Here is a 16,142-nt window from a genome sequence, read left to right on the forward strand (position 1 = left end):
CACTGGTTTTATCTTACCTGTTGGCACAGAAGTTTCTCTGAGCTAACATTAAAGTCAGAAAGCTTCTGCCTTTCTTTTTAGACAGTGAGGAAGATGATGTGATGTTCCATATATATTGTTGCTGTGTATCTGTTGCATTCTCACATAAAGAGTATGGCAGGGAGGGCTATAAGAAAACCTTCCTCTTGACAAGGACCCCTATATATCTTTCTAATGCAATAACCAAAGTCAACACCCCCTCATTCTGGAAATCAGGAATATTGATCAGTTTTTTCTCAACTCATATTATGATAGCTTTGAGTATTGAGGGGAGAGCATCTACTCTCTAGACGTTTCTTATTTTAAAGCTGCTGATGATTTTTCAGTTACCTCATGGTTATAATATATAAAGAGCAACCTCTTTTTTTTTAATTAAGAAGAGTGTCATTTGTCATTTTTCTTTTTATAATGCAGAGCGAAGAAAATGTTTCAGGGATGACGAGCTTTCGGGAAGTGCTGGAAAAGATGTTGGTTATTGTTGTTTTACCAGTCCGGAACAGCCTTAGACGAGAAAATGAACTTTTCTCTTCACATCTCGTTTCTAATACCTGTGGTTTGCTTGCTAGTATTGTGAGTGAGCTTACTGCATCTGCACTGGGATCTGAGGTAAAGCTTCTATAAAATCATTCCTGTAAGTCTCTCAGTATAAGTGTATTATAAATGTGATACAGGCCATGAAAGCAGTTAGAGGTATGCAGATGTTTCATAGCTGCTGGAATTCAGTAGCTTTCAGATGTTTAAGATAGTTTTAAAAGCATGTGTACACTGTGTTAGGGAAGCTTTCATTATGGCTGAAGAATACTATGAATTCTTTTCAAAGGGAATTTTTTTGGAGTGCCTTTCTTTTTGCATGCATGTCTCCACACAGATACACTAAAATTATATTTGTTCGGTGCTCACTGGAGGCAGTGCCAAATCCCTGATTATCTCTGTGCCTCTGATGGTGTCACGGGTGCCTCATGACTTCTAACCCGATCTGCTTTTGATTATCTGTCAGAATTTGCAATGTTTTGTTTATGCATTATGTCTTCCTCCTTTGTATGTGAGGTATTCCTTACAAATCTCTTCCTTGATTTATTCAATGTTATGTACTATATATATTATATTTTTTATATTTTTTTTAGGCTTCATTAGAGTTTTTTCCAGTTTATTTGCTTTGTGTTCAAAAATTGATAGTGGTACTGAGTTCAGCTTTTTAAAATCCAGAGATTCATAATCACAGAATTTCCCTCTGTGGCACTATATTGTTGTTAAATGATAGCATTTGATTTTATTTTATTAAAGGTATGTCACAGTCTGCCATACTATCAGCAGATTATTTTTTTCACCAAAAGAATCCAACTTTTGGCAACACCTTGATCAAAGATGTTTTATCTAAGAGCTGTATCTTTCCTCTGATCTTGGCCTTACCTAAGGCAGAAATATGTAACTGCTCTTCTTGAAGCACAGTTAAGCTACCTTCTCTGCTAAGTCATCCTATGTAATACATATTTAAATATTTGAAAAAGTTACGAATCGGATTCCTAATTATTCCTGGCTAATTCCTAATTACTAGAAATTTTTTTTTTTTTTAATCCAATAGTAGCCCCAGTAGTGACATCTCTTATGTTTTGTCAGTCGACTGTTGTTGAAAAACTGGTAATTTAGTTCCTTTAACTTTGGTTTATTAAAGTTACCTAGTGTTTAGCCAGTAACTTTTTCTGTTGCTTGTACTTAACTTTCTACAGGTTGATGGGCTGAACTCTCTCCATTCTGTCAAATCCACTCCAAACCGATTCACTAAAACAAGTCAGGGAAGAAGCTGGAATACTGGGAATGGATCCCCTGATGCAATATGTTTCTCTGTCGACAAACCTGGTGTAGTTGTAGTAGGATTTTCAGTTTATGGTGGAGGGGGAATTCACGAGTATGAGTTGGAAGTACTAGTTGATGATGTAAGTGCTGCATTTGAAAATACAGTTGGAACGAAAGTAACCTCAGAGTTTTCCATAACATGTTTTATAATGTAATAATATTCTTACACAGTCTAGGCTACCAGTGCAGCAGCAGGTTTTCTGTTTGCTTGTTGTGGTGCTTTTCATGGTATTGCAAGCTACATGCCATATCCCAGAAAGGTCACTTTCTCGCTTACGGTTTTGAAATCTTACTTTATGGAAAATAATATTTGAAGTATAGCGGGATTTTCACTGCTGGGAGCTGAATGTCCATTAGCACCGGTTGTCTCTCTGCAAACTACAAAGGAAAATAAAAAATAAAGCAGACCAAGTTAAAACATTTTGAAACAAATACTGAAGAAAGGGGTCCCTACCGGCATGGTCATGCTACAGTTTCATATGCGTCTTAAAGGAAGCATAAAACCGCTGTGCCATCTTGTTGCGAAGACAGGCTTTTGCACCCAGTTGTTCACTTTAACCAACTGCTGTGATCTCTTCCAAAGGGCAAGCATAGGTTGCTATGGGAAATTCATCTCTCTGCTCAATACTTTTGTTTCCACAGGAAGGCTTGACTGTTGACCAAACAGGTTTTTCAGCTTTCTTCTATTTTTAGTGCTGTGTGTAACAATGTACAAGAAAGCATAACTTGCACAATTGTGTGAATGTGTCATTTATTTACATCAGAAATTTATTAAAGTGGTTTTGTTTCTTTGAATCAGAGTGATCATAGTGGAGATTCAACTCATTCTCACAGATGGACATCTTTAGAGTTGGTTAAAGGAACTTACACCACAGATGATTCTCCCAGTGACATAGCTGAAATCAGACTTGACAAAGTTGTGCCACTGAAGGTAAATAAAAGCAGTGCACATCTGTAGGTGTCATATGACTTGGATAACAAAAATTTTAATGCAAATTGGGTTTTGTGTATATATTTGCAAATTAATCTTGACATGTTTGCTGTATAAATTTTCAGTTTTACCTTGTGATTGAAAAATTTAAATCCTAGTAGCAAAAATAATAGCATAAAATAGATTGATTGTAATTGCTTAATAATTTAGAATATTCCTGAATATGCAACTTTTTTGTGTGCAATGTGGTAGCTAATTTTCTTGGGTACCTGGTCACTCTACAAGTAATTAGAAGTAATCTTTTTCTTAAGTTATGGTCTGTAGCTTGGCCTTTGTTGATTGCTGGATCTTTTTCAGTTGATTTCATTTGTAGAGTGCTTTGAAAGACTTTTCAGACTCTTTTCCAGTATTAAAGTAAAATAATAGCTTTCATAATACCCTGAAGCTCAACTTATGTGCTTGGTTTATATTGTGTGCTATTTTTGACTGCTTTCTTTTTAAGGAAAATGTGAAATACGCAGTTCGTTTGAGGAATTATGGAAGCCGGACTGCCAATGGAGATGGAGGAATGACTACAGTTCAGTGTCCAGATGGTGTAACATTTACATTTAGTACATGTAGTCTGAGCAGCAATGGCACAAACCAAACGCGAGGACAAATTCCACAAATTCTTTATTACAGGTTTGTGTGTTGTCATGATCCGTTTCTATGAAGAATTAATAAAACTATTGTAGTGCCTTTATACTGCATCTATTTTTGAGAAGTAACAGAAGTACACCTGGTGCGTGTTGGAGGAAGGAGCTTCTTTAACAGCAGTATTGTGTTCTTGCAGTGTAGTTTCAGACAAGTTACTTAGTGGGAAGACAGTTTTTGGGACACCAGTTGTACTGGTGCCTCTTCCAGTCTTGTTTTAGATTCTCTGGTGTTTTAATTTGGCAAATAATTTGATGGTTGACCTCTCTTACAAGGCCTATTGCCCACTACATTAAAGCTGTAATATGGAAGACCGGTAAGATGTGGTACTTCTATCTTTGGTTTTTTTGGTAACATAAGAGATTTTTGAGACTACTCACTGTAATGTTTCTCTCTGAATTCATTCAGTTACTTTCTCTGTGGCAGAAAGGATTGCATGTAGAGAAGCAAGGTCTGTTTATATAGGAACTATCTCTTCTTGCTATAGAGTCAAAGGTGTAAAAAGAGAAATTGCAACTGCCCGGAGAAAATCTGCCTGAAGAAAATCAGCTGGTCTGACTGTCCTGTAGGGAAGCTTTATTTTAGCCTTTCAGGATGATAGTAGGAATTCACTTAAGGTAATGCCTTTGCAGAAAGCATTGCCTTCATTTTTGAGGTGCTCACCCTGATATGTTTGAAGACATGATTGTAAAGTGTGACAGCACCTGAATACATGAATCACTACCATTATCTGTACAGCAAAAAAAAGTCATGCCTTTTACTCAAATCTCAATTTTGGTGGTAAAAGGCTAATGAAAACTAGATCCAAGGAATAACAGGAGTAAGAAATAGTAGTTTACTTTGATATTTAATTTAATTAATAGCTACCTAATAGAAGATCAAGATGATAAAATAAGTAGTGCTAAAACAGATTACATTATTTTGGACTAACAGTCACCAGAACTTGTTGCTCTTAAGAAATTTTGAAAGGAGCTAAAATACAAGGACATTAAGTTGCCAGCAAAACAGTGACAACAGTATATTTGAAGATACAGGCTAGTTCTCAGCTCTAAAATACAAGATTGGCTGTACTCAGAGACTCAAAGATCCAGCTTGTCAGTAATAACAGTGATTGTCAGAGAATGGAATTAGTGGTGCATATCATGATACCTCTTTTGTTGAGTCTCTGGAATCTTGAAGATCTGTGTTCAGGGAATTCCTCCAGCATTTCAAAGAATTTTATTATGAGTATCATAATATATAAGGAAGAGGAAAGAAAATAAGGAAAATACATATTCCCACTCCTAGAATTTCTGGTTTTATATAAGCAGAAGAGGCAATAATAATTGCCTTCATTTCAGAAAAGCAAAGGACATAAAACTTCAGTAAATGGAAGCTTCAAGGCATACTAACTTAATAATAAGCTAACATATGGCAAAAAAACCCACACCAAAGTGATGTCTTGCGGATCAGAACTGTCTTGGGGTTTTTTTTGTTTCAATTGTGGTAAAATTCTAATAAGTTTCTGAAAGACTGGAATGACACAACTCAGAACTGTTATAGAATAAATGAAGTTTTGTTTGGAAAATTTGCAGACTGCTGCCTGTAATCACAGTGTCTTTTGAAGTTTGCTTGGGCAGCAGAAAGCTAAATGTTATCTGATGGATGACTACAGTAATGGACTTAGTCAGTTTGACAATTCCCAAAACTGATATATAGGAACAAATGTTCAGTCAGCTATTACAGAACAGAGCTTGGAAGGGATGCTCAAATACAAATGGAATTGTTGCTTATGCAAATGCCAGGAAAGGCCATACCACAAGAAGTGTGCTAACTTAGTTCTGATTGGGGCAGAAAGGCTTTGGAAGGATTTGTTGGAACTGTACCCAGTTGGAATTGCACCCACTGTCAGTCACTAATAAATTCAGATTAAAAAGGCTTGAGGCTGACAGCAAAACTACAATTCTAGGACACAATGACAAAAAACCACACCTTTTGTAAGAGTGGTTAATTTAAGTCATAGGGAAGAATAGGTATCCTTGTCGTGTACTGAACTGCTCCAAGTAAAGCTTTTGAGCGTTCTGAGGTCCCAGTATGTACTGAACTGCTCCAAACGCTTTTGAGCGTTCTGAGGTCCCAGTCCTGGAATTGTAATTTTCTGGAATAGTGTTTTGAAAAATCACATCTTTCTGGACAATTGTAAGAAATCTGAAAGAGAATGGGAAACTGTGCTTTGCACTAAGTGATTTTGGTTGCCTGTCCCAAGGCTGAATCACTATCATATTGAGGGCTGGAATTAGTTCATAATTGTCATTTAACTGGGTTTTTTTGGCAAATCAAACCAGATATTTTATATACCTTATTGAAATAGTTTTGTGCATAATGTTGTTTAGGAGACTCTAATTTGACTTACAGAGTGGATTTCAAAGAAAAAAAATCTGTTAAGGGTTAGCCTAAGATTGTATTTAAAAAACAAATTTAATCATTAGAGTAGGGAGGGAAAAATCTTTTTCCCTGTTAGGATACAACAGAAATATCCCTTGAAAGAGATTTACTCGTTTCTGTGATGCATTTAGTATTACTGTATTTTTGTCAGGATAGGTGGTTGGGCTTGGAAAAGCACAGCAACTAATAAATTTCTGTGATTTGAAAGGCATCTGGTCAAAGGAAACATAAACGTTCCATATTTTCTGCCAAACAAACATAAAATTACTGCAAAGGGCTAACACTGAGGCATTGCATCCACAATATCTTCTCTGGCTTCTGTGTTTCCTTTATTGCTTTAGCATAAATTGTTTTGCTTACTCTATGACGAAAATCAGTTTGGTTTTGTGGTTTTTTTTTTTCTTTAATATAATTTTGTATTTTGCAAACTTACTTTCACTTAATCCACCATCCAGGAGTGAGTATGATGGAGATCTGCAATCACAGCTTTTGAACAAAGCTAATGAAGAAGACAAAAATTGTAGCAGGGCTCTTTCTGTTGTGAGCGCCGTTGTACGAGCAGCCAAAGACCTGTTGCACAGGGCACTTGCTGTAGATGGTAAGGCTTTTGAGAACTGACTTTCAGAATTTACTTTTCAAAACGTCTTTCTTTGCTAGCAAGAGATGTTAATAGAATACCAGTGATATAAAAATTGTGATATTTCTTTTTTGCTTCCCAAAGATTATTTTTCTAACCTGTCATTGCTGTAGGTATCAAACTGTAACTTTCTAAGTCATAGAGTTGCAATTGAGATGTCATAGGCAGGTACCTCGTATAAATTTGCTCGTCAGTTTAGCAACTGTTATGTTAAAGCTTCTAAGGTTCTTTATTTGCCAAGGATATGCTGGGATGCGTCAGTTCCAAATTTATTGCATGTTTTGCACAGTGGTGGTAATTGGCAAGACTGGTGAATGTAGTGCATTTATAAGCACTTGAAGATCAATTTTTTGAGAAATGTAGACATTAGTCTTAAAGCTGAATGGTTTTAAGCTACTATCTTCAGCCATTCTAGTCAAAATGCCCAGAACATTGCATAGTGCTATAGAAGTGCAATTGGAAGGCTGGGAGGAGCTTTTTGTGCTAGCTTTTTTACCGTAGAAAGTATGAACACAGTTTCACAAAATGGCAAAGAATGCAATAAAATTACGCCCCAAGAGGAGGAAGTTTTTTAACATATGCTGTATATAATGGCGTGTTTATCTCAGGGGAACTTTGCAGGTTTAGAATTTGACAGTGCCTAGATAATGAAAATAATTTGAAGTAATAAGTGATGTAGAAACTACAAGTTTAACTCGAAGCAAACCAGAAAAATAAGATGTGTTTTGAACCATGGGACATGTATTAATATTTGTGCTGTAAATATCTGTGTTTAGCTGAAGACATTCCAGAACTACTCAGCTCTTCCAGTCTGTTTTCAATGCTGCTTCCCCTCATAATAGCCTACATAGGACCAGTCGCAGCAGCTATTCCCAAGGTATGCTCCTCAGTAGAAATTACTGAAGAAATCTAAGAATGTTATACAAGAATGTTTACTCTCAAAATCTGGACATCTTGATTCCTTATGATTTTACTAATTTGTGGTTTATATTTGAACGTGTGACTCATGAATTTTCCAAGAGTCAAGAATTCAAAAAAAAGTAATGTTTTAAAAATTTCTTTTTTATAACTCAAAGACATTATGAAAGAATACCTTAAGGAAGCCGAGGGAAAGATGACAGGCTTTAACAGTAGGAAAAGACAAGAAGTTAGAAGGATTTGCATTTATTGACGACTATTGGTGGGGTAAATGTAAATCCGTCCCATTCAATTTATGTAATAGAATTATGTAAATTCTGTTTTTATGGTAAACATCCAAAGCAGCAGTAGTTGCACATTAATAAAGATTAATTTTATCACACTTAGTGATGGGAAGATGGCAGTTTATAAGTAAAAATAGCCTGCCTTTTCAGTGGCACAGCATTCTTCCATGTGCCTGGTCTGGAACACTCCTGAAATCTGTTACTAGGTTTACAAATGTCATTAATCCTTAGCTAGTAGATGGTACTGCCTTTTGTTGCTTTTTCATGAACTGTAAGATCTCTTCTGACTCTTTAAAGGGGGAGGGAAGAGCACTGGCCACTTAAAATCTAGCAGATTTCATTTCATTAAAAGTAGTTCCAAATTTTAGTTGGCTTGTTACTGTGACGAACTAGTTTTTAGAATCAGTGTTTGCTCTAGAAGTGCTCCTCGCCTTTGAAAATGTCATGAAGATTACAGAGAACAATGTGATGCTTAACACTCCATGCATATGTTGAATATTTGGAAAAAAAGCCAATATTAATGTGTTATAAAACAAATTATAACTGGACTATGACTTCAGTACGGTATTTTCTTTCTGTAAACTCATGCTTATTTTTTGTTTATGTTACAGCCTTTTAGTAGGTGTTTTAGTGAAGCTATCTTACAGTTGTGAACAGGGTTTTTTGTTTCAGCTTTGGCAAGTCTCCAAGAGGAATAATTAAAATTAACTTAATGCTGCTTTTTCTGTCAGGATTGTGTAGATGGAAAATGACTGAATGAATTGTAGTAGTGATATTCTGAGAATATCCAAAACAACCATCATAGAGAAATGCAAGTTTGTGAGTATGGGTTTCACCCAGCCATAAGTAATACTTTATTGCGTGTGGTGTTACAGGTTGCGGTTGAGGTCTTTGGCTTAGTACAACAGTTACTTCCTTCTGTAGCAGTTCTGAATCAGAAATTCGCTCCTCCAGCTTTCAACCCCAATCAGTCTACGGACAGCACCACCGGCAACCAGCCGGAGCAAGGGCTTTCAGCTTGTACTACCTCCAATCACTATGCTGTTGTAGAAAGTGAGCATCCCTATAAACCTGCCTGTGTTACGCACTATAAGGTAAGCACCCTCTCCAAGTGTGCATGTAGTTTCTTAAAAGCTTTTGACATGTGGGTTTTGTTATGTCAACATTTACCATCTGAAAAATTGTTTCCATGAGTGATAATTCATGTTGTCTAATACAGGAGACAGTTTCCTATATTGTTCTCATTCTGCTTTTTGGAGAAACCTCTGTTTTTCCAGTAAGTATAGGGGAAACCGTAGTGGAAACTATTGTAGTTTTAACCCCCGATGCAGGTATCTACTGTAAGTCCCTAAATTTGCCCAGTCTTAGATTTTCCACCTGTCATGCAGTTTTTTTGCTCTAACTGTACAGATGGTAGAAATTTGAAGTCTTTATGTATACATTATCTAATCATATCTGACTTTCTTGCCTAAGGCTAAAACAATGCTTTGTAAAAAAAGCTTAACGTCAATTCTACTCAAATTAATATGCATTATATTATAGGCATCCTTATGTTGGCTGTTGCTGGTCTGCCATTTTAAATTATTTATTAATTACTTTAACTTGGACCATGATTTGGCATTGCAGAAGTCTCTGAAGTCCTTTTAACTGTGTTAAGTCACTCTGTGTAGGATTCATTCCACCTTACATAGACGCCTCTTGCAATACAACTAGAGTTTTCTGAATGTCAGTAAATTAAGGATGTTTTTTCTAGCTGAATAAAGAGCTGAGGCATAAATTACATGCCTGAGAGATAAATCACAAGTTTCAGCTCTTGAAATAGAGTTTTGCACTTGCATTGGTTCCATGACTGTAAACCCAGCCTGGAATGAAGTCAGAGCTGAAGGAGGTCATTCATTACTATTCCACTATTGCACTGGCTTGTCCTGTGGGAGAAGACATCCACTGCAGAAAATGTAGTTATCACATGAACTTCCTGAAGCGATGATGCTTATTATTGTTCTAAAAGTCTCTGGAGCTGATCTGAAGCCTTAGGCTTAGTTGTTACTGCTTTTGAATTTTTGTAGGTATATGCTGTCATGCTGCAGGCCATATTCACAAGTGTGATTCAGCTACTGTGTACTTTTCTAGGATTGTGCAAAACAGATATTGAATGTGTTTGTTGAAGTATACATTTAAAAAGGTGTTTGAGTTACATGTTTGTAGTAGTTGTCTGTGGTTGTGGAGTTCTTAAAAACTCCTCTGTGGAGTTCTTAAAAACCATCACAAAAAGTATTGTAAGTGCAAATACTTAATCTGAACATAAGTTGTAATAGATGATTATATAGTAAGGTATATAAAGCAATTCAGGTATAGCTGAATTGCAGAGAGTAAATTTGGTTAATGCTAATCTGAAGCATATCAGAACAACTGTAGGGAATTGCATAATTGAATCACTTTCATAGCCTAAAGAGTTAAAACTAAATAGAAATGAAGAATTAAATGAAAAAGGGAAAAAAAGAAAAAAAATCAAACCAACAACCCCAAAGCTTGCAAATAATTTGACTGTTATTTTGGTTTAGGTGACTTTCCCTGAATGTGTCAGGTGGATAACAATAGAGTTTGACACTCAGTGTGGCACTGCTCAATCGGAGGATGTTCTTCGTTTACTAATTCCTGTCCGAATTGCGCACAGTCTGGGATTTGGACCAAAACATGCTTCTGTCCATGAAAACCTTAATTCATGGATAGAACTGAAAAAGTTCTCTGGATCTTCAGGATGGCCTACCATGGTATTAGTATTGCCAGGTAAATAAATAGATACTGCGATAATTTCTAGTAATGTGAATTATTAAAATATTGAAAGAAAGTTTGATTTTTCTGCAAAATTATCTTAGAAAGTAAAATTTTAAAAGTGTCTTCATCCAAGCTAACAGGATTCCATTATGAGCCACTGGTTGTACATTAATTGATTAGGTTAATATTAGGTTTCTTGTTTGAAGTGTTGATCTGTGTGTTTTTCTTGGTTTTACTTTACATGTTACATATAAAAAACAGGTTTCATATATGTTCATGTAGAAGAGGAGAAATACAAAAGGGTTTCTTAATACTTTATGTATTCTTTTACTTCCTATAAGGAAATGAAGCTCTTTTTTCTCTGGAGACTGCGTCAGACTATGTGAAAGATGAAAAAGCTTGTTTTTATGGTTTCAAATGTTACGCAATTGGATATGAATTTAGTCCAGGATCTGATGAGGTAAGGAAAAAGTGATACAGCTGCAATTGCTGCACCTGTTAAATCTCTCCTATAAGGCCAGTTTTTTTGGTTAAAATATTTGTATTTCCATTCCTGACTAAGTAACATTAGCAAAATATTTTAAAATTCATATAAGTTTTTAACATTTTTTTGTTACAGACATTATTTCTTTGGAATTCTTTAATCTGAATATTATTGGAATGTCTTTTTGTTTGGTTTGAGTTTTTTTTAATAACTGTGACTGTTTGCAATTTATCAAGGGTTTAGTTTAAAATGCAGTTTGGAAATTTTCAGTCTTTTGGGGAGTCTCTGAGAATACAAGGCAAGTCTAGGGTTACTGATTTTGAACACTTTTTCCAAAGAAGGATTTTTTTACCAATTTCATATATTGCCAGTTTCTGTAAGTGATCCTAGAAAATCCATTAAATGGAGGTTTCCTGTGTCCCCCACAGTTTTCTGGTGGTGGTGTTTTTGGTTTGGTTTGGGCTTTTTCCCCTCCATGAAATACATCTGTCAGAGGTGTGCTGGACCACCCATAGATTTCTTTAAAATTCAAAATTGGTGTTAGTGTCAATGCCTTTTTGTGAACAAAGTTAAAAAGGCTGTGTCTGCGTCTGGCTGGGACAATTTAAAGGCAAAATATCAAATAAATTTGTTTATGATTTAAAAGGTAGCCACAGCCTTTCAGTGACAAGTCTGAGGGCTGGGGGGAGTTTCACGGGCAAATAAAAGGGAAAAACTGTCAAGGACATCTCTTTGGATCTTTAATGGGGAAAGGGAAATTATGGAATCTTTTTCCCATCCTTGCCTCTCTAATTAGAGAAGGGTAAGAGGGGAAAAACGTTATGAACAGTACTACCTTTAAACAAGATGGGAATGTGAGATTGTGTGCTACGTATATATACAGCATAGAAGAGGCATTGATTTGCCATTTGAATATCTGTCAGTAGTTTTTTATACTAGACAGTTCCCTTTCTTTTTAATATTACAGACAAAAGACAATTACCATTTTCAGCTGTTCTTAGTAGGCTACCGGAAGCACAGTAACGCATTTATTAATACTCTCACCTAGTTGAAATTCTTCTAAAAATTTCGTGCTCTGGCCCATGTCACAGCAGAACATGACAGTTCAGCTGTTTGGTAGTAAGAACATCACTGAGAAACATCAGGCTGGAACACACAATTAATATCTCTTAGGATAAATCAGTGTCAGGGAAACGCATTCATTGTCCTGTTTTCTGAAACACTATTTTTATTTCAAAATTTGTTTCAATTTAAAGGGTATTATTCAGCTGGAGAAAGAATTGGCCAATTTAGGAGGATCATGTGCAGCAGCTTTGATGAAGAAAGATCTAGCACTTCCTATTGGTAAGTCCATCATTGTTTCACGTTTTCTGAATTAATACTACCTTTAAGTCTTAATGTTGCTTTTAGTTAGAGATGATACTAAAAAAAATGATTCTTAAAACTGAATTAATCGAACAAGGTAATAAAGTGGTATTGTTTACTGCTTACACTCTTCCCTTCATATGTGTATGGGGAGGAGGGAAAGCTCATTATTTAAATCTGAACCAACTCACCCCATCCACAGGTAGTATATCAGTGTACGAGCTATGTCCTACAGTTTCCACGTGGTACTTCACAAAGGTGCAGGTATCTTATTTGTATCTCTCTCTCACTGTTTTTTCTCCCTGCACTCCACTCCTTTCTGAATGAAGAATACCTGCAGCATTGAATTGCAAAATTTCAAATGAAATGTTTAAACCTGAAAGTGACAATTGCATCTGTAGACCTTAGAGCCTAAAATATTTCTGCTATAGGGTTTTTTTTTCTGTTACAAAAAAACCCTCAAACATACTTTTACAGGAGATGCAGCAAATAAATGTTTACAGTAACCCAAATACAATTTAAAATGGAAGGAAAAATATGAATTTATGAAAATGAGTGGATGGTGGAAATCGAATTAGAACTTTCTAATGATGCAGCCATATTCAGTGTGCTAGCAGTTCTCCTAATTAACATTAGTGTATAGGAAAAACAGTTTTGTGACCTATAGTAGAATATCTTCTTGATCTTGGAGCACAAATGAGAGCTGAAACACTGTTAATGAGGCTGGAAGTGGGTATTAATGAGCAGGAGCGCACTGATAAATGTCCAGTTATAAACACAAAACCTAAGTTGCATTTTTTAACCCAGTGTTTTGCTTGTGTATTTGAATGTGCAAATTGTTATTTTATGTTGTATATAAGCACCTCAATTGCACTGGTTCTGTATGTCTCTCTCAAAAGTATAGGCAATTCTGTAGTTCAAATAGTGCCCTTTTTTTTAATCCTCCAAACAGCCACATTAACTCCTCAGTTTTGTTGACCACGCACCCATTTATCCTGCAGTTCTCTTAGGCCAAAAAAGAAGCTGAAACTGAAATGCTTCTAACTTAATTTCCCAGGTTTTCTAGTACTTGATACTTGTCTCTGAAGAGGGATTTTTTGTTTTGTTCTGATTTTGAATGTCTGAAACAAGAAGGAAAAGTAGTTGGTACGTAGCTTGGCTTTCAGACGGAAGGAATTTGAAATGGCATGCAGTTAAGGTAGCTATGCAGTCTCAGCCACCTATAAAAGTCATTGTATATGAACTGCAAGAGAAGGAGGATTAGGGGCATGACCTGTAAGGAGTTTCCTGATTACTGACATAATTGCAATTGATTCACCTGACCATTTTCCTAACACCAACTCAGGGACTTCAGGCCAGTCCATTAGTACTACGAAGCTAATTACAAACAGGCATCATCTGTATATATTGTTTCTCTGCAAGACCACTGAATCCTGTGAATAAACAAAGGTGACAAATACGGGCAGCAGTGGTAGTGTGTGCCGATGTAAACCGCTGTGTAGCCTTTTAAAGCTGGTTTTGGTTGTCTGTAATTTTGCTTTGTTCAAGTGTTTTGCTTGATGTCTCAGAAAAATACTGTGTCTGTGAAAGAGGTAAAATGGGGTTTTCTAGAGCAATATTTAGATGACCTAGTATCAGACTGCTTTTTCTGCATTCTGTATTATGTTATCTTCCACCTTTTGCTGCAAGTGGAATGGTGTCAAAAAATACTGCATTACCATTTCTTATCTGCAGAGCAGTATCATCTTACTCATGGAACGGAGTAAGAAGACCCCACCTAATCATATAGAAGACTGTCTTGTAATGCATACACACAAGGATATGTCCTACAGTTTCCACGTTTCAATTGTTTGAATACCCTTTGTATTATACTTTTCGTACTTTATTTTATAATTTCTACAGTTCTACCTTTGTTCCATGTGTGGATGTATACAGGCAGAAGAAAGTAACATAAGAAAAAAGTCTCACTCCAGAAAAGAATTAGCAACTTAACTTACAATACCTGAACTTTGACATTTAGAAGTCAGGCATCTAGATCTAAGCTCTAAATTTCTTTTAGAGTTAATGTGGACATCTTCAGAGGATGGTTCATGTCATCCTAAGATGAAGATGTAAGAAAAATGAAATTCATCATCCAAAGAAGGGGCCTGCTTGTCCTCCATTTGTTACAAAGATATTCTTGTAGTACCTGAGTCTGAGCTCATTATCTCATGCTTCACTACACAAAAGTAGGTGAAGTAAATCTTGCTTCATTTCCCAGTTACTCTAGGCCTCTGGATCCAACTAAATGCTCTTAAAACCTGGTGATTTTAATGAAGACAGTAAGAAACTTCATGATAGTGGCAGAATTTTAAGAAAAGGAAATAGGAAACACAAGGTTGAAAATTGTCACCAGGTACATTGGTCAAAGGTTGTGCAAAAGGCATCGTAGCAGTAAAAACAAACAAACAAAAAACAACAACAAAACTTGTCTGGAAACTTGCTGTCAAGGAAAATAGAATGATTGAACTGACTTCAAATCAGACTTAATTGTTGTTGCCAGCATCCTCCCATCTTCATTTTATTTGCACCTACTCTATTGACATTAAGGACTTGTCCTTCACAAAGAACTTGCTTTTTAATAATTGTTGTAGTTGAGTATATTTTGTATACAAGTAGCTAAATACCTGTATGAGTATTCCTCTAGAACCGTTAGGAAAAAAGTATTTTCAAAGGACATCAAGGAGACTTTAGCCTTTTTTTGCTCCCAAGTAAGATGGACCAGATGGGGATTCTATCACATATTAGGAAAACTTTGAGAGTACAGCCAAATACTGTCTGAGTTACCATGTTCAAAAGGTCACACTTCCTCCTTGTTCTCCAAGACTCAAATTTAGGATACTTTTTAAGAGAGAGATCTAGTCTGTCACCAAGATCAGACTCAAACAGCAATGTGGAATTGGTTGGTGTATTTAACATTATTAATTACTTCTATCATATTTGAAACAATTTTTTCCTTATCAGTTTTTACGTATCAGTATTTCTTGGAATTTTAAAAATGCCTTAGGACTTGATTCTTCTTATTTCTCTTTCTGTCTTCTTACTAGTAGAATTGCCTGACATGTTTTTGAGAGAGAGTAGAAATATGGTAGCCTTACCTGGTTTACTTTTCTGTTGAAAGACTGTGTTTGGCAATTCTGGTCACCCTGGAATCAGACTTGAGGTTGCATTTGTGAAAAAGACATACTGTATAATAGAATGCATTTGAGTTTTATGTTTTAGGAGGAATCATAACTTACTAAACTGTGCAGAGTTTATCAAGTTTCCAAATACTGTTACTAGGATCAGTTCTTAAAAGGGAACAGCTGGTGCATACTCCTAGGTACTGCTTCCCAGAAACCATCTTGACCTCCCAAAATGTTTTTCTGAAAGTTTCTGGTCACATGCAGAGATTTGCCATACATACTGTCTTGGAGATAAGATGACAAGTACCAGATTTTTGTTTTGTATGACATGGATTGTTTATTTGCTTGAGCACTGAACTACACAGTACTGCATGTTTACTATATTGCTTGAAAATATTATCTTTCAGCTGCTGGTAAAAAAATGTTACACATCATCTTGTGAACTTAAATTTTGTAATATAAAAGGCTTCATTAAACAGAACTGAAATTCACATTCCATCACATGTAGCTAATTGTCAGTATTATTAGTAGGTAAAACAATTTTATTTTTATATATATAAAATTATATTTTTAT

General features: G+C 35.7%; 1 protein-coding gene across 1 annotated transcript in view; it reads left to right on the plus strand.

Moving 5' to 3' along the window:
* LOC104506606 (E3 ubiquitin-protein ligase MYCBP2-like) overlaps positions 1-12,383 on the plus strand; it is a gene marked incomplete at both ends in the record, with an annotated part of 81,735 nt that extends 69,352 nt beyond the window's left edge. Inside the window, 10 exon segments of the mRNA XM_010147610.1 lie at positions 454-645; positions 1,767-1,973; positions 2,693-2,824; positions 3,327-3,505; positions 6,397-6,539; positions 7,355-7,455; positions 8,656-8,874; positions 10,342-10,567; positions 10,897-11,015; positions 12,296-12,383. Coding sequence (XP_010145912.1) covers positions 454-645; positions 1,767-1,973; positions 2,693-2,824; positions 3,327-3,505; positions 6,397-6,539; positions 7,355-7,455; positions 8,656-8,874; positions 10,342-10,567; positions 10,897-11,015; positions 12,296-12,383 — 1,606 coding nt within the window.
* Between the last annotated feature and the right edge of the window lie 3,759 nt (positions 12,384-16,142).

This window comes from Eurypyga helias, unplaced genomic scaffold, assembly GCF_000690775.1.
Source record: "Eurypyga helias isolate BGI_N326 unplaced genomic scaffold, ASM69077v1 scaffold10132, whole genome shotgun sequence".
Lineage (NCBI taxonomy): Eukaryota > Metazoa > Chordata > Aves > Eurypygiformes > Eurypygidae > Eurypyga > Eurypyga helias.